Here is a 24,091-nt window from a genome sequence, read left to right as displayed (position 1 = left end):
TAATCAATATAATATTCAGGGAAGACAATTAGCCTACAATATAGTTGATGGGGCCATTAGGGACCTAGATAATGGATAGGGAGGGGGGGCATTGTCCCAAAAAAAGGTTATGAACCACCAGGGGCCTCATTATTTCTTGCTAGTTTGGTTAGTACTGATCACCCCCTTTCCTCTCTCTTTCTGTTTCCAGGTGTGTGTGGAGAAGCTGATGCCATTCAGCTCCTTTGCCTCTGCCTTCCACCAGCCCACCTACAACAAACAGTCCAAATACCGCAAGGCCATCTACGAGGCTCTGCAGGTAACACACACGTAACACACACACGCTCTCTCTCTCTCTCTCTCTCTCTCTCTCTCTCTCTCTCTCTCTCTCTCTCTCTCTCTCTCTCTCTCTCTCTCTCTCTCTCTCTCTCTCTCTCTCTCTCTCTCTCTCTCCCACAGCAGCCAGCCTTTATGAATCAATAAATTCCTTTGTCATGATGAAGGACTTTTGGAATTAAAATTTCCCCACACACAATAACGTGGGCTACTGATATACTGATTTGATTTGATTTGAATTTATTAGACGTTATACAGGAGAAAAACACATGTTACATCATGTTCATCATAGCAACGTCAAGGATACAGACACAGAAAAGTCTTGCGACTTATTTTCAAAAACCTGTTCCAACTTCCACATAACTCATTAATTACTTGTGGCCTCCCTTTTGTGTGTCAATACATAGCTGTACATAACTTTCAGCGAAGTGATGTAGTGTAGAGGGAAAAAAGAAGCGGACCATAGAGCCCTGGGGAACACCCTCAACTAAGTATAACAGGGCTTTTAAATGGTTAACAGAACAGAGCACTCATATATCAGAATCAGAACCATGTACTGAAATCAATCCAAATATTATTTTGAAAGTAGCAGATATACAGTATAGCAGATCTACAAGCTCCCAAGTTGTTAGCTTGTAGATCTGAAATTTTTGACACATTCTCAAAATGTTCTATAATTTTTTCCCCCACCTATAATAACATGTGACGCTAGCGTTAAAGTGGTTAATATCCAATCCCCTTCATGTGTGTTTGCCCAGGTGGCGAGTACCCGGGCGGGCAGGCCCTCGCCCTCCGGTGATGAGGGCAGTGATGGGTTGGAGCTTCAGACGAGACAGATGATAGAGTGGGCCAATAAAGGCTTCCTACCCAGTGGTCCAAAGGGACTGGACCCCCCAGAGGGTACACACACACACACACACACACACACACACACACACACACACACACACACACACACACACACACACACACACACACACACACACACACACACACACACACACACACACACACACACACACACACACACACACACACACACACACACACAATTACAGTTTAGGCATTTAGCAGACGCTCTTATCCAGAGTGACTTACAAGCGCGAAATCAGAATAAGCGGGGTGAGAATGAACTCTAGTCACTAAACAACCAGCTTGACAGTCACATAAGTACAGTGCAGAGAGAACAATAAATCTAGCATCTGTCTAAACAACATGCTATCTAAATAACATTCTTAACATTTGTGGTCCAGAAAAAATACATCCAAGTAACAAAAACAAATGACCAAGAGATTAGTACTGTATAGTAAATTAATAAAGGTGACGAAGGGATTCAAGGAGAGGGAAGTGCTTGGGGGTTGAGCCGAGGTGGAGTCTGAAGAGGTGAGTCTGCAGACTACGGTGGAAATTGGGACTGAGTCTGCAGTTCTGACTGCAATGAGTTTATTCCACAGTTTGGGAGCCAGGAGGGAGAAGAGTCTAGGACGTGTGGAGCGTTGTCCATGGTGTATTAGGGAAGGCTTAGACAGCATTCTTGTGTTAGCTGATCTAAGTGAGCAGGAGGGTTCTCACGCACACGCACACACACACACACACACACACACACACACACACGCACACGCACACGCACACGCACACGCACACGCACACACACACACACACACACACACACACACACACACACAGGGTTTCAGCCAGGTGGCAGCTAAAGTGAACAAACATACACATGCATATAAAGTGCACACGCCACACATCACATACAAGACGCTTCAGATGAACTCACACGCACACAGACATTCAGTACAAGATATAACCTTTCAGGTATTCAAGCATCCATTGTGTTGTACTGATCCGTGAACCAGGTGCATACAGTCTAGACTTCAGCTTTTGTAATGAACTGAAACAACGCTGAATTCAAGCCCTGCCTTTGCACTGTGGCATCAGACATGGACATGGTTGGAGGAGATAGGCTGACTCTGTTCTTCTCCACAGAGGAACAGAACCCATATAAGGAAATACCATACCATGAAATGTGGGCGGAGCCAGAGGCAGCGTACACGCCCCCCCCTCCAGCCAAGAAACCCCGCAAGAACGCAGTGGAGAAGGTCAAGTTCGTCCGAGAGGTGATCGACGAGGGGACCAGAGGTACATACTTTGGACGTTGTGATTTTTCTTGATGCTTGACATCTTTATTGACTACCACACCACACCCCTGTATAATCCAGGGGTTCCCAAACATATATATACACATTTTGTAGGTAAGGTTAAAGGAGCACTTCACCCTTTTCAAGCTATCTTCTTCAACCTATCAGGTTTCTGAACTGTCCACAGCGCACCTCTGAGACACAGCATGAGTAGACAGAAATGGTGCCATCTTACAATTTAGGTATTTAGCAGATGCTTTTATCCAGAGCGACTTGCAATATGCAAGGTAATCACATAGAAAACTAGTGTTAGTTGAGGACCAATTAAATTATAGGAAGATAAGGTTGAAAATGGGTGATGTGCTCCTTTAAGAAAACCTGATATTTACTTGTGAGCCATGAAAACGGGTTTGCAACGCAAACCATATGTTTGGGGAACACTGGTCTAATCTATCAAAACTATGTCAGCACCAGTAGGGAAATGATAGATATAGTCTTAGTTCTCAGGAGCTGATTCGACAATGACTGTATGCCAAGACCGTTTCCAGGGTTTATGTGTTAGTGTTCATTAATGACATGTGCATCTCCTTTGTTCTTGCTTTCAGAGAAACTCATTGGAGAGGTCAAAAATAAGACCAGGAACATGGAAGGTAAAGATTTCAGCTCTGTTCTGGAAGTAAAGTTCATAGACCTCTGAGTAAGGGTTGGCCTGCGGTTGATGACTTTTAGCCCTGTATACTTCATCATCCGACGAACAGCGGAAAAGGCTGATCTACAAATTCACAACGCGTTGCGATGTGACGCGTTGTGAGCTTGTAGATGGGATTTTCTTTTTGCCATTTTCTTAAATGTTGAAAAGGATTTGAAGCAAGGTAGCATTGCTGTGTGTGGTCGCAGTGACTACACCACTGACCTACTTGAGCACATGAGAGAGCTGACATTTCTCATCTTTCAAACACTTCTCTTTGTTGCTCTCCATTGCAGAGCAAGATGAAGATGAAAATGTCCAAACAGGCGTTTTTTTAACCAAGATTGCAAATAAAGAAGGCACTCGCTCATTAAAGGGCGGGAAAATGCTATTGCTGCTTCTTTTGAGTGATTTAATGCATGGAGGCAGACAGAACCCTTTGGGCATGGAGCCAGCATCAGTGTATGGTGACCTAAGGAATGCTGTCTTGTCGTACACTGATGATGGCTTGATGCCATCATCTGGAATCTTTGTTACCATGGCAGTATTCCAGAGACAGGAAGCATATTGTGTGTCCAACATCTCCCCTTGTGCTTGAGAATTGTTCTCTCTTGAAGTCACATAAAGTGTCACCACCTGACTACGACTGCCAACTTAATTTTCAAACCTATTCTAACAGTTTTAAAGGACATGTCACATATACTCTGGACTTGACCACAGTGCACTAACTGTACGACTCAACTCGGCTCAATTTATTTCAGTGAAACAAATCAGACTTTTGCCTTCTCCTTTATTATATACTGTACTCCATACTACACTAGTCAAACCACCAAAACTGTGGTCTGAGATATCTACCGAAAAAATATATCAATGTTGCAGACAATATTTTGTTTGGTATCAGAAACCACCCTAAACAGAGTATGACGTTAGAGCAAAATGGCCGTCATGTGAATATGGTCAACTAGCAATATGCTGTATGCCATATGTCAAGGACTAACATGACAGTTATTATCATTGTTGTGTGTGTGTGTGTGTGTGTCTGTCTGTCTCTCTGATGTTCTACCTGCAGATATCTGTATTTCCTGTGGCAGTCTCAATGTCTCTCTGGAGCACCCGCTGTTTATAGGAGCCATGTGTCAGAGCTGCAAGGTAAGCAATGCAAAGGCTTCTGCAGCCAGCGGCAGCTAAACAAAACTCTATGTACTTAGTGCTACTGAATGAATGGTCATATTGACAAACGCTCTCTCTCACACGTGCACGTGCACGGGCACACGCACGTGCACGGGCACACTCACTCAGTCAGGCACACTCAGCCACACTCTCTCAGCGTACTCAGACACACGTGCATGCAGATCTACAAACTCACACTCACTCAATCCACCCAAACAAATATCTTACACATTTACAAAAATAATCGACTTGAATAATCGCACACAGAGACACTCACTCCTTCAATTCGTCTTGCAAAAATTCACACGTACTGTACACAAATAGACGCCTACTCATTCACAAACACGCACACACACAAATGCACTTCCTCTGACCGTGTGGGTTTTGTGCTGTGGTAGAACTGTTTCCTGGAGTGTGCCTACCAATACGATGACGACGGCTACCAGTCCTACTGCACCATCTGCTGTGGAGGCAGGGAAGTGCTCATGTGTGGCAACAACAACTGCTGCAGGTCAGAGCACTGTATATGTACCAGCAATTCTCAACCTGTGGGCCGTGAGGATATCGCAAGTGGGCCAATAATTGGCAAAACATTAACATTTTAATGTTAATATAATAAATAAATAAAAAATAGAATTATGAAAAGAAAATGTTTTTACTTTGAGAAGAGATTTTCATTGTGATACAGAGAAATTATATATATATAATTTATAAATCTTTTTACTGGAGAAAGTTAATTAATTAATTAATTAAATAAAACAGCTCAAGTATACTTCATTAATTCCGTTGATCCAAGCCGGAGCACAATCGATTAATTGATCATTAAAATAAACATGCTCTGAAAATGCACGCGGCCCACCCATCTGACCACGTAACATGGCAGCCAGATAGGTGGGCCGTGAAGGCTTTTGAACTTTTCAAGTGGGTCCTGATCCAGAAAAGGATGAGAACCACTTGGTCTATTCACTTCACTGGATTTTTTAAAAGCTTGCATCACAAATTCCTTCATTTTGGAGTTTGCTTATTATAATCAATGTTTATTCGGGTGTCATACAGTACAGTGGAGATAGCAGATTGGAGATGTACTGTGGAGCTATTTTAAAATGAATTCTATAATTCACTGGTCAAACCTAGCATCTGTCTAAACAACATGCTATCTAAATAACATTCTTAGCATTTGTGGTTAAGCAACATGTAAATAAAACATAATTATGTGAAGTAACCAGCATAACCGATTCTGCATAGTACAACTAGCATCAAAATAGGCGACAAGAAGGGATACAAGGATGGAGGAGTTCTAGGGGGCGAGGTGAGGCAAGTTGAATATTCAGACTGCGGTGGAAAATGGGGAGTGTCTCTGCAGTCCCGACTGCAAGGGGGAGTTTATTCCACAGCCTGGGAGCCTGAAGGGAGAAGTATCTAGGACGTGTGGGGCGTTGGCCAGGGAAGGGACGACAGACTTCCTGTGTTAGTGGATCTAAGTCAGCATTAAGGGGCTCTGAGGGTTTCAGATAACCAAGGAGCCGGTGGACACAAGTGTGCCTGCTTGGAGGAGAGAGGGCAGTGATGGTCAAAGCAAAGGCAGATGAAATAGTGCAGAGGAAGGAGGAGGCTGCAGAGTAGAGTTCTCGACGAAAATAGTCGGGCCGAGCCGACCCTCGGGTTCCGTGAATTAAAAAGATTTTGATTGATAAAAAAAAATGAGAAAAAAAATTCAACTCCCCCTAGCGGCCGAACAGTAAGGCCGACGAAAATGGCAGTGGATGCGTTCAATGCAGCTCAAAGTGAACTTACTCAGGTATCTAGTTCGTCGCCGTCCGACCTTCCTAGCCCTTGTTATAAAAGAAAACTGGCGAAAATGGTCAAAACTCAAACAGCGAAAGTGGACATTTACAAGATGTTTTGGCCATTATCTCTGGAACAGAAGGTCCAGTTAGGGCAGTTACGTCCGGGCCTTCATTTTCAGGCCCGTTGAGAACTCTACTCCAGAGTCAGTTGAGAGGGAGGAGAGGGAATCAGGGGACAGAAGAGAGGAAGGAGAGGATAGAAGAGGAGAGGTGAGGAGGGATTTAGAGACCTCGGGTGATGGCAGTTTTAGGTTGGATGGAGATGGTTATAAAGTGGTGGTGTGATACCTAAAGGGGCATAACTGAGGTTAGAGGCAGAGCAGGCTCTAGAGAACACAAGGCCCAGTACATTACCAGCTCTATGAGTAGGAGGTAAAAGCCTGGGAGAGTGGGTGAAGTTAAATGGTTCTGAGAGAGCGGCACAAGTAGCTGGCTCTGGGTTTATCCAACTCTCAGTGAGAGCAATTTTAGGAATTCCAGAGACTGTAGGGAGGCATGGGCTGAAATGAATTACTGTAAGCTTTCTCGACTGTGCCGATTGGCAGTTCCAGAGCCCTCCTTCCATAAGGATGTGGTGACCGGGTGTTCTAGATGGATAGATGAGAGTAGAGGGATTTCTGTGATGAGAAAAGTTGTGCATGGGCACCAAGAAAGAACAGGAATAGTGATAAAACTGGCAGGTGAGTCAGTGGGATACAACAGCAGTGACTGACAACACAGAAATGTATGTGGGGAGGAATTAAATTATTGGCTACTCTAAATTTAAAAAAAGGAATAGCGATAAAACACATTGTAGCAAAAGATAGATTCAAATGCAAGGTGACAGGCCTTCCTTATGGGTTTCTTCGAATGACTCCCACAGATTCGCTCACTTGTCTTTGTGCAACCTGGTCTTGAGAGAATAATACAGTATGCCTGCTCTCTCTAGTTGGCACAGAACAACAGACACGAACCTACCAACAACAACACCACAACACAAGGCTAGCTAATGAAAACCGGAAAAATGTAGTAAAAGATTACTTCACCTGATCCACAGACGCAAGTTGAAGAATTCACTCAAAAGCTGTATTTATCTATCTATCCATCTATCTATTTGACCAGTAAATTAGAATCTTATCTGCAGTGTTGTCCGGCAAAAAAAAAAGAAGAATAAAAAGGCTTGGTGAAACCCCGCTCCCTATATGCTCTTTGTGGGCTCAGACAGACAGTCCAAGGCCCAAGTAGGTCACAGCCCTCCCCAACTAAATGTTGAATGATCTAAAAAGAACAATTGTTGGGATATAGATCATTTCAGAAAAGTTTGAGTTTGACTTGTTTGAGACAAGCTTTCTGCATCGATAGTAATAATTACGACATACCTCACACATTTGTCCGATATTGTCATCTGGAGTGACTTGGATGATACAACAATGCTAACAAATTTGTCCACTATGTTCGGTGTGTGTGTGTGTGTGTAGGTGTTTCTGTGTGTCGTGTGTAGATCTGTATGTAGGGGAGGGATCGGCAGCGTTAGCAATCAAAGAGGATCCGTGGAACTGTTACATGTGTGGCTCTGGCCCCCGCAACACGTATGGGTTGCTACGGCGACGGGACGACTGGCCCTCACGACTACAGCTGTTCTTCGCCAACAACCACGAACAGGACTTTGTGAGTGGAGAGAATGTGTGTGTGTGTGTGTGAGAGAGAGAGAGGGTATGAGAGAGATAAAATATATCATAATATGCTGTAACTAATTTCTCTTTCATTCTGTTTGACTCACTGTCCTCCTGCCCTTCCTCTTCGATTCACTATCTATCTATCAAACTATCTATCATCATGGAATTCTGTATTGTTTAGTAATTATTGAGGCAAACTGAGTCGGAGACACTTCACATTATAAGATAGAAGTTGAATACATGAGCTCATGGGAGAAGTGCATGAAACATTCATAGTGGTGGTGCAGTACTGTAGCTCTCGGGGAAAGCAGTGAGAGAGAGCCTGGTTATAATATACAAAGAGAAGAGAAGAACTGCTTGTGTCACAGGACCAAGCTGTACTCTAAACTCCTGTGCCAGGTCATCTTGACTCTATGATATTCAGATGGTCAGAACATATCATAAGGCAAAAGATGAACATAATAATAATATGATAACAATGTAGGTATAATTCTACCACAATTCTTCCTCCCTACTTACTTACTTACTCACTATATTTGTCTATCTATAACAGGAGCCAGCCAAACTGTATGCTCCAGTAGCAGCAGAGAAGAGGAAACCAATCAAAGTCCTCTCTCTATTTGATGGCATCGCCACAGGTGTGTGACGTGTGTGTGTGTGTGTGTGTGTGTGTGTGTGTGTGTGTGTGTGTGTGTGTGTGTGTGTGTGTGTGTGCGTGTGCGTGTGTGTGTGTGTGTGAGACACGTGACTGCAGTGCTTGGAGGCAGCTGTCACAATGTTGCTCTGTGTCTGTTGTCAAGGGCAGCAGATGAAAACAAGTTAAGGGACTGTTTTCTTTTCCGTGATTGTTTGTCAGGTCAGCAGTGTGGCATTTTCCGAGTGTGTGTGTGTGTGCGTGCGTGTTTGTGTGAAAGCACATTACATTACCGTTACGTGTGTGTGCTTGGGCATGTATGGTGTTGTAGTGACTTCCAAAAGCCCTCATACTGTAATTGCTGCATATAATAATTTTACACTATGCATCTCAGTTAATTGTTGACCGTTATCATCGTCTATAGAATCAATACTATTTTTGATACAATCTATTATGACATATGCAATGTGTGTGTGTGTGTGTGTGTGTGTGTGTGTGTGTGTGTGTGTGTGTGTGTGTGTGTGTGTGTGTGTGTGTGTGTGTGTGTGTGCGTGCGTGCGTGCGTGTTACATATGCATGCAATTTTGTCTGTTTTGGCCTTTCACTGTGTTCTCACAATTCCCATGATACATTTTGTGGAGAAGCACCAAGACACACAGAAGATTGCTTAGCTTTGTGGATGCTAACGTTCCGTTAGTCCTAAAACAAATACATGGAGAGATAATGTTGGCAAATTGCGATAGTGTTCCTTTAACAGGTGAGTTGGTATTTGGTTTGAAGGAAGTCTCTCCCTAATTCTAATTGTTTGCCTTGCGCTCAGGCATGCTGGTGCTGAGAGACCTGGGCATCCAGGTGGAGAGGTACGTGGCCTCAGAGGTGTGTGAAGACTCCATCACCGTGGGCATCGTCAGGCACCACGGGCGCATCATATATGTGGGCGACGTGCGCAACGTCACGCACAAACATGTGAGTTGAGTTTAGCCCCTTAGCCATTGAAACCCTAATATCGGTGATTCTCAACCTGCTGGACCACTGGTGTGCCGTGAGGGTACTGCAAGTGGGCCCCCCAAATAATTGGAAAAACACTAAGATTTAAATGATAATATAACATTAATATTAAAAAGAAAATATGTGTAAAAAAATGCCATAGTATTTTTTCTTTAAAGTCTTGAAAAAGTTTTCATTGTGATACAGATAAATATGAACTTTAAAAAAAAGAACTCCATTGATAAGCCGGAATACAAACAATGGATTGAACAAAATGTTCGCTTATTATGACATGCTCAGAATAGGGATGCTAGGGCTTACAGTATGTGGTTAAAATACTGGTACATGCAGTTTTTTCTGGGTTTCAGTATAGCGCAGGAAGTTTGGCTTCATTCCATAGCAGGCCTCTGCGTCTTCTCCTCCCGGCTCCCTGTGAGCACGCATTGCATGATTAAATACAACTGTTGATCACTTCAGACAAGCTAGACCCCAGTGGAACCCAGTAGAGCCAGAACTATTCGGTTTCCAGAGATGATTCAACCCAGGTGTAAAGGTCCTTACACACCGGGGCGATTTTTTTCATGCGAATTATACGTTTATTTTTAAAACCTTATAAAGTCAATGCAAGCTTCCACACCAGTTTCGCGGAGCGAAAAAAGCGTCTTTTAATTATTCGGAACGAGTCCGAATTTTGCGTATATTCGCATATTCGCCGGTGTGTAACCGCCTTAAGCCTTGACCTTCTCTACTCTCCCTCTCCACCTAGTTCTCTTTTTTAAACAATAGGCTGCATTTAACCACATTAACCCTGGCATCCTTATTTTGGGCAAATGTTTTTTCAAAGTTTTATTTTGTTTGCGTCCCACCCATCTGACCGCCTTTCGTCTGCCGTGTTAAGTGTTCAGACGGGTGGGCTGCATACGTGTTTGCGCTCTGGCTTGGATCCACGGAACTAACATTAAGTGCCTATTTATCGGTATCACAATGAAAACAAATTTTTCAAAGTTGTAAAGAAACATTCATGTTATATTTTTATCATTCAAAACGTGTGTGTTTTGCCAATTAGTTGGGGGCCCACTTGCAATACCCTCACAGCCCACCAGTGGGCCCCGGCGCACAGGTTGAGATTGATGAGAATCACTGCCGTAGACAATGCATTGAACTCACCGCTTCCTCAGAATGTGGAAACGGAACACTGCTGCTGGTGTGAATTCAGCGTTAAGTGATTAATCAGGTTCTAAGTGTAAAAGGAAATTATGAAACACCACAGTGGTGTTTTTTGTAACTCAACATTACATTATGAAAAGTCTTTCAATCAGAGAATTGAACTGAAACATTATGTTTTCCTGCATTATCAAGCTAGTATCACCGTGTTGTGTCTGTATGGTGCTGTTGACTTGAGCTGTGTGTGTGTAAGTCAGATCCAGGAGTGGGGACCATTTGACCTGGTGATCGGGGGGAGTCCCTGTAATGACCTGTCCATAGTCAACCCTGCGCGCAAGGGCCTCTTTGGTAAGAAGTTTGTGAAGACTTGCTAATGTAAATAAGCTATTTAGCGATTTTTTTATCCCAATCTATTCTGATAATTACTTATTTTATTCTTATTCTTAACCACACTGTTGAGGATATTATTGACAATAATTGCAATGCCTGCAATTGGCTATTTGACAATAGACAACTTTGAACTTGATCACTGCATATATTCAGGGGTGTACTGTGGATTTTTTTGCCAGTGGAGCACTACGTCACACGCACGCACATACACGCACATGTGAGCGATCGCCGATTGAAATAACCTCTTTAATATGTAGGCTTATTTATTAACCCACGATATACTCTATATCAAATGTTATTCTATTTACTTGCGTAATAGGGACACTTCAGTGTTGTCATATGCATTTAGCTTCCAGATGTCACCTCTGTAATTTAATTCGTTCATGAATCCATCAGCCACTGTTATCCAACTCTTTTCACTGCTTCAGACAGAACATCTGACAGTAGCCAATACACCTACAGTAGGCTACTTAGCAGGTTACACAATGGACCATTGATATGCATCCAGCCAGGTCGGTCATTCCTGTTAATTGTCCGTGCATGTCTGTGCATGTGCGGGCGTGCGTGCACCTTCAGACTTCGCTCCACCAGCAGTGCACCCCTGCATATATTCTATCGATGTCATTATCAAGAAAGTGGATGGTCACAAATTAAAAGTCTGTTCGGAGTTGTGAATTTTTCAAAAAGAAACTACAAAAAACATGTAAGCATCAATGTAAGCATCATTACATCACTATCTCCCGTTACATCGTCTTCTTCTCTTTTCTGTGTATCTCCTCTCTCTTCTGCCAGAGGGCACTGGCAGGCTGTTTTTTGAGTTTTACCGGCTATTGCACGAGGCGCGACCCAAACCAGGGGACGAACGTCCCTTTTTCTGGCTGTTTGAGAACGTGGTGGCCATGGGAGTCAGCGACAAGAGGGACATCTCACGCTTCCTGGAGGTTGGATATACACACACACACACACACACACACACACACACACACACACACACACACACACACACACACACACACACACACACACACACACACACACAACATTGACATCCACACCCAAACAAATACAGACAAACATAAACAAATGAACACAGTACCAACCAAAAGGCTCAAAATAAAGTTACATTTTGGAGAGCAGACAAACTCAAAGTGAGCTTCACTGCCCCCCGGTGGTGGAGGAAGTGGACTCCATCTCTGCTTATCCAAATGACCTAAAATGAGCCTCACTCAGATATGGTCCTGTCTCCTGTTGACTCAGAGGACACAAGGCATATGTTGTGCACGTGACATCATGGGTGCAAATCCAGCTCTCAAATGTTCCATTACCCCCCCCCCCCCCCCACCATCTCTTCTTTGTCATGGAGAGTGGAGATGGAACTATTGACCGTGTCAATAATAGGGCCTTGCCTGTTATACACCACAACTGCAATCCACTTTCCCGTTCTAAATATAAAATGTAAATCTCCGGTATGGAAGACGTTATTAGGCTGTGGTACTGTATGACAATCATAATCAAGAATCAAGAAGGTTTTATTTGTAACAATACTTTGTTGCATGACTGTGTCATAATGTAGCTTTAAACCTCCTGTTTCCCTGCAGGCGAACCCAATAATGATTGATGCCAAGGAAGTGTCTGCTGCGCACCGAGCTAGATACTTCTGGGGCAACCTGCCTGGCATGTCCAGACCTCTCTCAGCCATGTTCAATGACAAGCTGGAACTACAAGAGTGCCTAGAGCATGGGCGCACAGCTAAGGTACTGACATGACTGTGTATGTTTGCGTGCCTTTCACTGTGTGTGTGTGTGTGTGTGTGTGTGTGTGTGTGTGTGTGTGTGTGTGTGTGTGTGTGTGTGTGTGTGTGTGTGTGTGTCAGAGGTCGCGTTAGTCCGATAATTGCCGGTTTTGACCGTTTTTTTATGACAAAGACCGGAAAAAATAAATCTCTTCGGACATCCTGACCGGTTGATAATGACACGGCAGTTCATTAATTATCTCCGCAAATTAGGCACATTTCAAATCCTCTGCTTTGCAAGCTCGCTCTCGCTCTCTCTTTCTTTCTATCTCTCTCTCTCTTAACAGCGTGCGTGTGTTTCTGGGAGAGAGAGAGAGGTAGAAAGAAAGAGTGTGTCACACGCTGTTAATTTACACCTATTTCCTGTTAATAATAACCAGTGTAAAATGTGCTTCATTGGGCGGTAAATGGGAGACACTTTATTGTGAAGGTACAACAGGAAGAAGAGAGTTGTTGCTGCTGCTGCCTGCTGCGTAGTTGTTGCTGCTGCTGCGTAGAGACTGCGGTCTCGGCAGTCAGACAGCGACCGCGGTCCGGTTACAAGTTATAAAGTTGTGTATTTAACAGTCAGTCACACACTGCAACATTACGAGTTAGAATATGTCACAGATACTAGGCTACTACAAGGGCACTTGTGAGTAAAGTTGGCAAGTTGCCCTACAGTTTAACAACAATGCAGGTTGAAGATGAAATATCCAACACTGTAAATACTCTCCACAACAGCTATAGGCTACTGCAACTATGGCATCGAGGTGAAACACGACGTTAATCATAATCGTGGACCTATTTTTAACTCTATGAGGTGGACACGTTAAAACGTTACCACTTTGAACTGAATAGCTCTATGAGGAGACCACAAGATTCTCACAACTCATCAACTTTCCCACGGCTGTCCCAACTAGACGCACGGACGGCATCCACTGTCTAACTATACAGTATAACCTCCTGTGAGTGAGTAGTGGTCTATAATTTATTGCCCTAACAGGTCAGCAGGGCCACGTTATGAAGGATTAATCTGAAATGCCCAATTTTGTGCGGTGCCCTTTGATTAGAAAATGCATTCAAACGCAATTGATTATTGAGCAGCATGCGCAAATGGTAATGTAGGTAATTAATGTATTTGTGTAAGATGACCCTGCTATATAAAATGTGTATATTATGATGGTTCATGTTCAAATAGCTCAATCCAAAATATAATGCTGTAGGCCTAAGTGTTAGGCTGTATTTACGCACCTGCTTGTCATTAATGCATAAAAATAATTATGACCGTTATTTTTGTCAGATGTCCGATAAATTTGAATCCTTCCGGACATTGGGACCGGCAGATTAAAATCCTAGCGCGACCCCTGGTGTGTGTGTGTGTGTGTAAGCCATGGGACAGTTGTGACTGTGCCCTGTGTTGATGTCTAAACTGTCACTAAATGTCAGCTTAATACACTCAGCAGCACACATTATCTTGAGAATACAGTGAGAAAAATATTGAAAGATTCCATAATTGGAAATTTGCCTTGCTTCACAAATGCTGCACTGTCACTCCAGCATCTCATGAGGAACTGTTTGGAAAATTCCAAATTCATTCTCGGCAGTGAGAAAATGCACAGAGCAATACAAACCAGAAAACAGATAGCATTAATAATAGTTTATCTGGGGCGACAGTGGCTCAGGAGGTAGAGCGGCCGCTTGGGAATTGGAAGGTTCCTGGTTCGATCCCTGGCTTCCTCCTGGCTTCGAGTCAAAGTGTTCTTGAGCAAGACACGGAACTGCTCCCAATGAGCAGGTTGGTGCCTTGCATAAGTTCCTCCACCGTTGGTGTGTGAATGTGTGTATGAATGGGTGAATTTATGGCACATTGTAAAGCGCTTTGGATACAGACACCATATAAATGCACCATTTACCATTTTACCATTTAAGCACTAAGCAAAGAATGGAAGGTGCTGATTTAGTATTTGTGTGGGTGTGTGCCGCTCTGCTGGGCGTGTGCGTGTGTTCCAGTTTGAGAAGTTGCGTACGATAACAACGCGCTCTAACTCTGTGAAGCAGGGGAAAGATGAGCACTTCCCCGTCTACATGGACAACAAGGAGGACATCCTCTGGTGCACCGAGATGGAGAGGTACAGCTCTGAGTGTCTGTGTGTGTCTGTGTGTCTGTGTGCCTGTGTTTGTCCGTGTTTATGTATTGTATGTGTTTAGAATTGTGTTATATTTATATTGAGCTTTGTGTGTGTGTGTGTGTGTGTGTGTGTGTGTGTGTGTGTGTGTGTGTGTGTGTGCGCTCGCACCTGTGTCGGTGTGTGTGTGTGTGTGTGTGTGTGTGTGTGTGTGTGTGTGTGCGCTCGCACCTGTGTCGGTGTACGTTTGTGTATCTGTGTGTGTGTGTGTGTGTGTGTGTGTGTGTGTGTGTGTCTGTGTGCCTGTGTTTGTCCGTGTTTATGTATTGTATGTGTTTAGAATTGTGTTATATTTATTTTGAACTGTGTGCGCGTGTGTGTGTGTGTGTGTGTGTGTGTGTGTGTGTGTGTGTGTGTGTGTGTGTTTATGCACACCGGGGGTGGTTGCAATTCAATTCAATTCCGTCAGTTGTGAAACATTATATTCTGTATTCTGATCATCAGCCTCAGCGGTGAGCAGAGGTCATCGTGTGTCAATTCTTCATGACCTCTAACCTAACCTGTCCCGGCATGTCCCTCTGTCTCCAGGGTGTTCGGTTTCCCCGTCCACTACACTGATGTGTCCAACATGAGTCGTCTCGCCAGACAGCGGCTGCTGGGACGCTCCTGGAGTGTCCCCGTTATCCGGCACCTCTTTGCCCCACTCAAGGAGTACTTTGCCTGCAATGATATGCCCAGCGGCTTGCGAGATTAGCTCTGGACAAACACAGACACACACACACACACACACACACACACACACACACACACACACACACACACACACACACACACACACACACACACACACACACACACACGCACACACACCACATACGTACATGCAGGGTTCAATTTGTTTACAAAAAATGTAAAGTGAATTAAAATAATTTAGTGTAAGTGCGAAGAATTTTTAGAACGTTTGAACATTTGCCCAAAATAGGGACGCTCAAGAGGGAGAGGATTTGCTTGGGAATCGGAAGGTTTCCGGTTCAATCCCTGGCTCCTCCTGGCTTAGTGTCCTTGCGCAAGACACCTAACCCCCCATCTGCTTCCGATGGGCCGGTTGATGCCTTGCATGGTTTCCTCCGCCGTCAGTGTGTGAATGGGTGAATGTAATACACATTAGGGAGCAGCAGTTGTTAAGGGGGTAGAGGGGTTGCTTGGGAATCAGAAGGTTCCCGGTTTGATCCTCAGCTCAAGTGTCCTTGAGCAAGCCACTGAACCCCTAACTGCTCTCGATGAGCAGGTTGGTGCCTTGCATGGTATTCTCCGCTATTGGTGTGTGAATGTGTGCATGAATGAGTGAATGTAGTGCACATTGTCAGCCCCTGGCTGAATGCACAGGCTTTAGGGGCTGCAGCCCAGGGCTCCGAACGCCTGGCCAAAAATAAACAAACACTGTACAATTGCAAATAACAGCGCCAAAATATTGTCGTAGCGGTAAAATGGTGCTGAAGCGGCTGCACCCGTCACCCCGCTGGTGAAGCAATTTTGCGCAACACAGCACCCCTGCTGACAAAAAGGTCGCGGGGGGCACCGAAACGGGTCGTAGCCCCGGGCACCACGAAGGGTTAATCCGGCCCTGCACATTGTAAAGCGTTTGGATAAAAGCTGCTATATGCACCATTTGCCATTTACATTTTCAATTAAATAGTTAAATTATGATAATATCAAATATAAATATATATATATAACAAGTCAGATAATGTATGTATTTAATTCAGTCTGACCAGAAGCAGGGATAAAACATATCCCCACTGGCAATAAATATGAATAACCAGAGGGGCGGGTATCAAAAGACCCACACACACAGCAAATCGAACCCTGCAAATAGTACATGCATATGGACACAACCAACTTACATATACACATATGAAGTGAAATCTGCTAGATACACAGACAACTGACAATACATAAATACAAAATGACACACACACAAAACTTGATAGTCATAGGATCGCATGCGCGCCCATATTCCTACAGACACAGACATACAATACACATTATGGACATTAAGATAGCAAAACTACATCCATACTCACATGTGACCAACTAGGCGTACATGCATAAAGGCTGTACACACATAACCAGGCTCACAACCCGTTTACAGAAGAGGTAACACACACACACACACACACACACACACACACACACACACACACACACACACACACACACACACACACACACACACACACACACACACACACACACACACACACACACAGTATACAGTACTTCATACACACATATGTACACTCACTTCTACCTTGTAAAGGACTGTATTCTCTCAAAGCCCATACAATACAACCCACTGGCTGACCTTGGCCCACTTGGTGCTAACCTGCTCTGTATCGCAGGGGGTGTCTCCAACCACAACCAACTCACTCTCTTCTTCCGTTGCAGGGGTTCTACCTTAGACATTCTGTCCCCCAAATGTTAAATCTGCTCTCCTGCCTTTACTGTGTCGTGGTAACTGTAGTTGAAACTCCAGCGGGCCAAGTTTGCAAAGATGTCCTGAGTTTCTTTTCTTTTTTTACTGTTTTTTTTTTACTGTAAAACCAACGAATCCCTCCGATACATAACACGTACAGTATAGTCTGTATCCATAGATAGTAATAGTGCTGCCAGTGTATTACAGTGCAATGATCACACACACACACACACACACACACACACACACACACACACACACACACACACACACACACACACACACACACACACACACACACACACACACACACACACACACACACACACACACACACTTTACAGTAATGGGTGCTCTTGGAGACTTGATGGCTTCAGTCACTCCAGTTTTGCATCCTCAATTGAACAGTACCAGGTGCTTTCCAGCAGGGTGAGAAATTCCATACAAGCTTTGGATGTAAACTTTGTCTGCAAGTCTCTTTTGGCAGATAATCAGCCATCGTTTTTCCACCCTACACTTTACAAGGGATGCAAAAAGGAGCTGTGACATCCATTGAAAGCCAGGGACAAATAGAACTTAACTATATAGACACAGTGCTGGTTTTGTTCTTCTCACCACTGCAGTAAATAGCCCTGTATGAATGATGGATACAATCCTTACATGGCCTTTTTATAGCCTATACAGCTCTGACACTAAGAGCCATGCAATGTTTCTACAGTAAGACCTGTTAAAACCTTTCTGAACCACAATTTTATAGACAACACGACGTGGTGTGCACTGATTTGGCACAAAAAGTTTAAAGAACATGGATACTTTTATACAGTCCCCATCAAAGTCCCCTAACCCATGCTTTATGAAGGGGCTTTTTTATGTTTTGACACGGGTTACCGCATATGAAAGTCTGTATTAAATAACCTTAACAGGACAGCCAAATTCCTCTTAAATACAGGCTATGTAAAGGTTGGTCCCATAGACTAAATTATTCATACAGGGGTGTCTTCTGGTGTGGTCTCTCTGCTGTAACTATCGTTACATACTGTAAGTGCCAGAGACACTGCTTAACCTTGGATGTTGTCCTTCTCACGCACGCACAAGTCGAGTATTAATATCAACAAAGTTACGTGATCTTGGATGATGCAGGGCGCGGGACGTAGTCTATATCAAGAATCAAGAGGGGTTTATTTGTCACAAATGCTAACAGCTCTAGGGGCTCAAAGAGGCAACCTGCAGGGGGTACTGCATCTGAATTCATTTTAGAAACCAGGTCATCAGAGTGTAAGACCCCACAGTCTGGTTGTCCACTCTGATATGCCTGGCTGAAATGGAACTCCGTCCAGAAGCCTGTGAATCCCTGGGAACCAGGGTCTCCCTGGCCAGTTTGGGGCAACCAATAGGAGGAGTTTGTGGTAGCCTTGCTGGATTCTGTGCAGCGTTACCGCTATCAGTGGAAAAAGTGGGAAGGCATAGAGGAGGCAATCTGGCAATCTGGTCCAATGGAGTCCTAATGGATGCATTGTCTCCATCACAGAGAACCAAATAGGGCAGTGTGTTGAGGACAACAGGTCCACCTCTGCTGTGCCATATTTGTGCCATATTTACCATTTACCACCTCCGGGTGAAGTCTCCACTCCCCCTGTGGGAGGTTTCTGGTGGGAGAGATAGTCTGCCACCACATTCTGGTGCCCTGACCCTGATATAATACCGTTGCAAACCAGGTTATCCAATAAATAAAGAAATAGAAAAGAATAAAATAAATTACCATTCATCTCAAAGGGGTTAAAAAAACAACAAACATGCAGTGTATTGTGTGCTCCCTTAATATGTCCGTGTGGGAATTGGGAACTCGGAATCGAAATTTTGCACACAAAACGAATATATTTAAAAAAAAAATTTGCCACTCGTTCGGTACACAGCCGTACCGAACTGAAATGCCCTGTATCGAAACGGTTTCTTATGAATATGTGTACCATTACACCCCTAGTTACCGGCTGTCTCCTTTCTGTGATTCAACCTGCATTCGCGGATTATCTGCCATGAAAAGATACAAGGGACATCTTTCATGATGACGTGGACTTATACACTTTGTCCTGACTGTGACTTTGATATTAAATACTCGACCTGTCCTTGCGTGAGACGGATAGCATCCAGACTTGAGCGCTGCCTCTGGTGGTTAGAAAGAATGAAATAGAACAGCTCTTCCACATTTCTCGGTGCTTCTGGTCTTCAAACGGCCACCGTAAAGAGGACAACTCCACGTCTTCTGACTTATCTCTGTTATACAAACACCAGCTAATACACGCATACACACACAGTCATACTCACTAGTGTAAACCAGCAGGTTCACAGCTTTCCACCACATTTACAACTGATGTTCAGGTGCTTTTTAAACTCTTTTTTACAGTACTGGAAGGGATACACATGTATCAGAACACACCAATGAATCCCTCATCTGTATCCGTAGATAGTAAGAGCGCTGCCAGTGTATTACAGTGCAATATTCACACACAAACACACACACAAAAACACACACACACACACACACACACACACACACACACACACACACACACACACACACACACACACACACACACACACACACACACACACGCACACACACACACTCACCCTATTAAAGTCAAAGCTCCCGATTTTGGTTAGGAAGTAACCAGATGATCTGAGATCTCCGTATATGTCTGGGGAAATCTAAATTCAATGCTGCTTTCAAAACCTATCCTAATACCGTCCCAATATGAAGTTTAGAGTTTATCCCTAAACTCTTGCATTGTTTCTGCAAGGCAAGGCAAGTTTATTTGTAATGCACATTTCACCCATGAGGCAATTCAAAGTGCTTTACATAAAACATTAAGCAATAAGACATAACGACACAGAACATAAGAGACTGCAAAAGAAACAAGTTATTATATGATATTTGTATATAATCATGAAAAAGAATACTGAAACACCACAAAAAGGGAAAAAAATAAGACGGTAGAGAAATCAGTCTCAGTGTAAGACAGCTGTAAATAGAAAGGCCTTTAGCTTTGATTTAAAATAATTGAGAATGCAGTTTATTTTTTAAATCTGTGAATTGTTTCCACACAGTTCTATTGCCTGCGTTGAATTTTGATGTCACCAGACGTATCAGTAAATGGAGATATCCAATTGTCTGGCTACACAAGACTAGTTAGGAAGTGATGGGAGTTCAGTCAGTACCACTTTCCTCAACATTCTTTACAGTCATGGGTGCTCTTGGAGATTGTGTCTCTTTGGTGGCTTCAGTCAGTTAGTTTTGCATCCCCAATTGAACAGTACTCATGCTTTCCATCAGGGTGAGAAATTCCATCCAAACTATGGATGGAAACTTTGTCTGCCAACCTCATTTGGCAGATAATCAGCCATCGTTTTTCTGCCCTACACTTTAATACAAGGGATGCAAAATGGAGCTGTGACAGCCACTGAAAGCCAAGGACAAATAGAACGTAACTCTACAGACACAGTGCCGGTTTTGATCTTCTCACCACTGCAGTAATAGCCCTGTATGAATGATGGATACAGTCCTTACATGGCCTTTTTGTAGTCTATACAGCTCTGATACTGATAGCCATGCAACGTTTCTACAGTAAGACCTGTTAAAACCTTACTGAACCACAATTTTATAGACAACACGTGCTGTGCACTGATTTGGCGCAAGATGTATAAAAGATTGAATAAAGAACATGGATACTTTTATACAGACCCCATCAAAGTCCCCTAACCCATGATTTATAAAGTTTGGCACAGGTTATACAATATGAAAGTCTGTATAGAATAACTGTGATATAATTTTAGTGGACAAAGGACAAATTCCTCTTAAACAGGCTGTGTATCGTTGATCCAGTGATACACTATTTATTCATACAGGGGTGTCTTCTGGTGTGTTCTCTCTGTTGATCTCATGTTTTGAGAAAACAGCTCTTCCACATTTCTCTGGTGCTTTTGGTCTTCAAATGGCCACCTTAATCCAAGAGGACACCTCCACATCTTCTGACTTATCTCAGATAACACAAATACCAGCTTATGCAAACAAACACACACACACACACACACACACACACACACACACACACACACACACACACACACACACACACACACACACACACACACACACACACACACACACACACACACGTTCATACACAGTATCAGTAATCCAGCAGAGGTTCACAGCTTTCCACCACGTTTACTCTCTGTACAACCGACGTTCAGGTGCTTTTTAAACTCTAAACTCTTTTTTACAGTACTGGCAAGTATACACATGTATCAGAAACGCACGGTAAAACGCAACAAAACAACTTGGTGCCGTCTTTTCTACTATCTTACGGTTACAAACCGCTTTGCCTCCCCAGACCCACACAAACACAACATGCACATTTACAAGCGCACTATTTTATTTTTCTTGTCAGTTAGGCTTCCCACGGTGCCACTGGGTGTGACGTCATCACCCTGCACCGTTTGGTGCTCCCTCCAGAATTCCCCATCCCCACCCAGGTGCTGCATGTCAGTCAGTCAGTGTACTCTCGGATTCCATGTTAGATTAGGGAATAATGATAATAATATTAATAATAATGGTGATAATAATTCCAATAATAATCTGTTATTGTGTGTGTGTACTGTTCCAGGTTGGTGGTGCTCAGTTCAGTTCAGCCTCAGCCTAGAGAGGCGAGAGAGACGGAGGCTAGAGAAAGCATATTGTACAGTTAGTATATAGTGACTTGTTCTATTGTACCTAAGGATGCCAGAGGAGATTGTAGGACCGATAAGCTATGAGGCACATTCTAAAAAGAGATGAGTTGAACAGAGCTTCATTTTTTTGTTATGCATCATTGACAAGCATAACGTAATTGAATGTGTTATTTAAAAAAAAATCAAGATCTCTTTCAAACACATTCTGGCTGGTGTTTTTGTTGTTGTTGACACATTCCAATGTGTGTGTTCAAAGACAACCCAGTCAGTAGGCTATTATTTCAACACATCTGCTTTTAGAGGACAGTCAGAAGACAAGGTGATGGTGTTCCTGTTTGCCTATTGACAGCTTTTAGGCTGAGTGTTGCGCTGTTTAATCACCGCACACACACACACACACACACACACACACACACACAGTTAATCACGATAATACAGTACATACACAACACTGCACGGCAGTTGTTCTCAATGTGGGTTCTTGAGGTCCTTGAGGTGGTTTCATTGGCTGGCTGAATTATTGATAGGTTAGTAGCCAAATGGATCCTTACAGGCCTGTAAGTGACCCTTACGGGTCCATTTTGTTACGTTTGTACACATTCAGAGTTATGGGGGTCCTTGAAATGTAAAACCTTGAGAACCACTGATGTTCAGTATTGTTCAGAACAATTAACATACAGAAAACTGCACACACACACATACAATGCTGTGGCGCATGCAGACACTCATCTCATAGACTAAATGAAAGATGAGCTCTTAGGAATGGAGGAACTGGTGGTGTTTCAAAAAGGTGCTAAGATTTTATCTGAAAAATATGAAAAATATATTGTTAGGAGTATAAATCAAGTTTGTCTTTACAATGACTGTATTTAAGTTTGTCGTAGTAATGAAAAAAGGCACTATTATTATTTTACTCTTGTATGAATATGAACTAATTAAAAAAGGCATTTTAACTTTGTACTTGAACCAATGTAAGAAATGAACCGTAAATAAAAAAAGGACTGTTTCATGTGTTTTAGCTTAGAGCATTTGTGTTGTCTGCTTATTGAGAAACAAGTGCTATTGGACCTTACAGGTACAATGGCCAACTTTGTGAAGCACTTGAAATAGACAAGCTTGACTTTAGTAAGAATGATACACAGGATAAAATCAGTATTGTGTATGCATTATCATTAACCACTTAATACGTATACGTATACGTATATACTGTACTTCATTGACCGGAGTTAGGGTCTATACTTGGTCCCTATCCTGACATGCCCAGAGCGGGGACGTTAGGGTTCATGCGATTAAATACCTCCTCTATACCTACCTATATATAGGAGTCAGAAACCCCTCTCTCTCTCTCTCTCTTATACGCAGATTGTGCAGATTTGCTAGTTAGCCACTTAAACCATATACCCTTAGATCCCCCAGGGTTCTACATACTAGGTCCACTATTATTTCCCTGTATGTCAAATATCTTTGCGGAAAATAGCTATGCCATGGTTCAAGTGGTTAAGGATTAATAATAAATGAGTTGTATAGTTGTATAACTTTATATCAACTGAAACGTGTTTTTCTGAATGATATATTTAAATGGTTAAGTGAGAGATTTTATCTGGCTTTATTGAAAGGATTTACACCAGTTCTCGGTCAAAGTAGTATACTGTACGTATATCTTTCCTGCTGTACATTGATGTAGTAATTTACTGTATTCATAGATGTACAAATAGACTATAATACGTCTATTATTTAGAGTTATATATCCTACTGTATGTCGTCCAATGTTTACGAACAGAACTACTCCTTTAACAAACATACTTGTGTCTGACAAAACAGTGTTTTTGTAAAAAAAAAAATAATATATATATATATATATATATATATATATATATATATATATATATATATATATATATATATATGTATATATAAATTGCTAAGTTTGTTTGATGGACATTTTTATTCACAAAAATGCATATACATGAACATACAAGTATATATCTGTCAA

At 42.8% G+C, this 24,091-nt stretch overlaps 1 protein-coding gene across 5 annotated transcripts in view; it reads left to right on the top strand.

The window, feature by feature from the left end:
* Positions 1-21,538, top strand: part of LOC308103944 (DNA (cytosine-5)-methyltransferase 3A-like) — a 62,526-nt gene extending 40,988 nt beyond the window's left edge. For 3 of the 5 annotated variants that reach the window (XM_080454162.1, XM_080454161.1, XM_080454158.1), the window contains 14 exons: positions 191-298; positions 1,074-1,215; positions 2,308-2,460; positions 3,065-3,109; positions 4,217-4,296; positions 4,716-4,828; positions 7,622-7,811; positions 8,373-8,457; positions 9,274-9,419; positions 10,862-10,952; positions 11,787-11,935; positions 12,593-12,748; positions 14,779-14,897; positions 15,483-21,538. In XM_080454162.1, coding sequence (XP_080310288.1) covers positions 191-298; positions 1,074-1,215; positions 2,308-2,460; positions 3,065-3,109; positions 4,217-4,296; positions 4,716-4,828; positions 7,622-7,811; positions 8,373-8,457; positions 9,274-9,419; positions 10,862-10,952; positions 11,787-11,935; positions 12,593-12,748; positions 14,779-14,897; positions 15,483-15,648 — 1,743 coding nt within the window. In that variant the 3' untranslated portion in view covers positions 15,649-21,538. The remainder of the gene's footprint in view (positions 1-190; positions 299-1,073; positions 1,216-2,307; positions 2,461-3,064; positions 3,110-4,216; positions 4,297-4,715; positions 4,829-7,621; positions 7,812-8,372; positions 8,458-9,273; positions 9,420-10,861; positions 10,953-11,786; positions 11,936-12,592; positions 12,749-14,778; positions 14,898-15,482) is intronic. The other 2 variants (XM_080454160.1, XM_080454159.1) reach the window with 2 other exon arrangements.
* The last annotated feature ends 2,553 nt before the right edge of the window (positions 21,539-24,091 follow it).

This window comes from Gymnoscopelus braueri (assembly GCF_963280865.1).
Source record: "Gymnoscopelus braueri genome assembly, chromosome: 16".
Classification (NCBI taxonomy): Eukaryota; Metazoa; Chordata; class Actinopteri; order Myctophiformes; family Myctophidae; genus Gymnoscopelus; species Gymnoscopelus braueri.
Note: the sequence above shows the minus strand (reverse complement) of the source record. Positions and strands in the feature narration are given on the sequence as shown.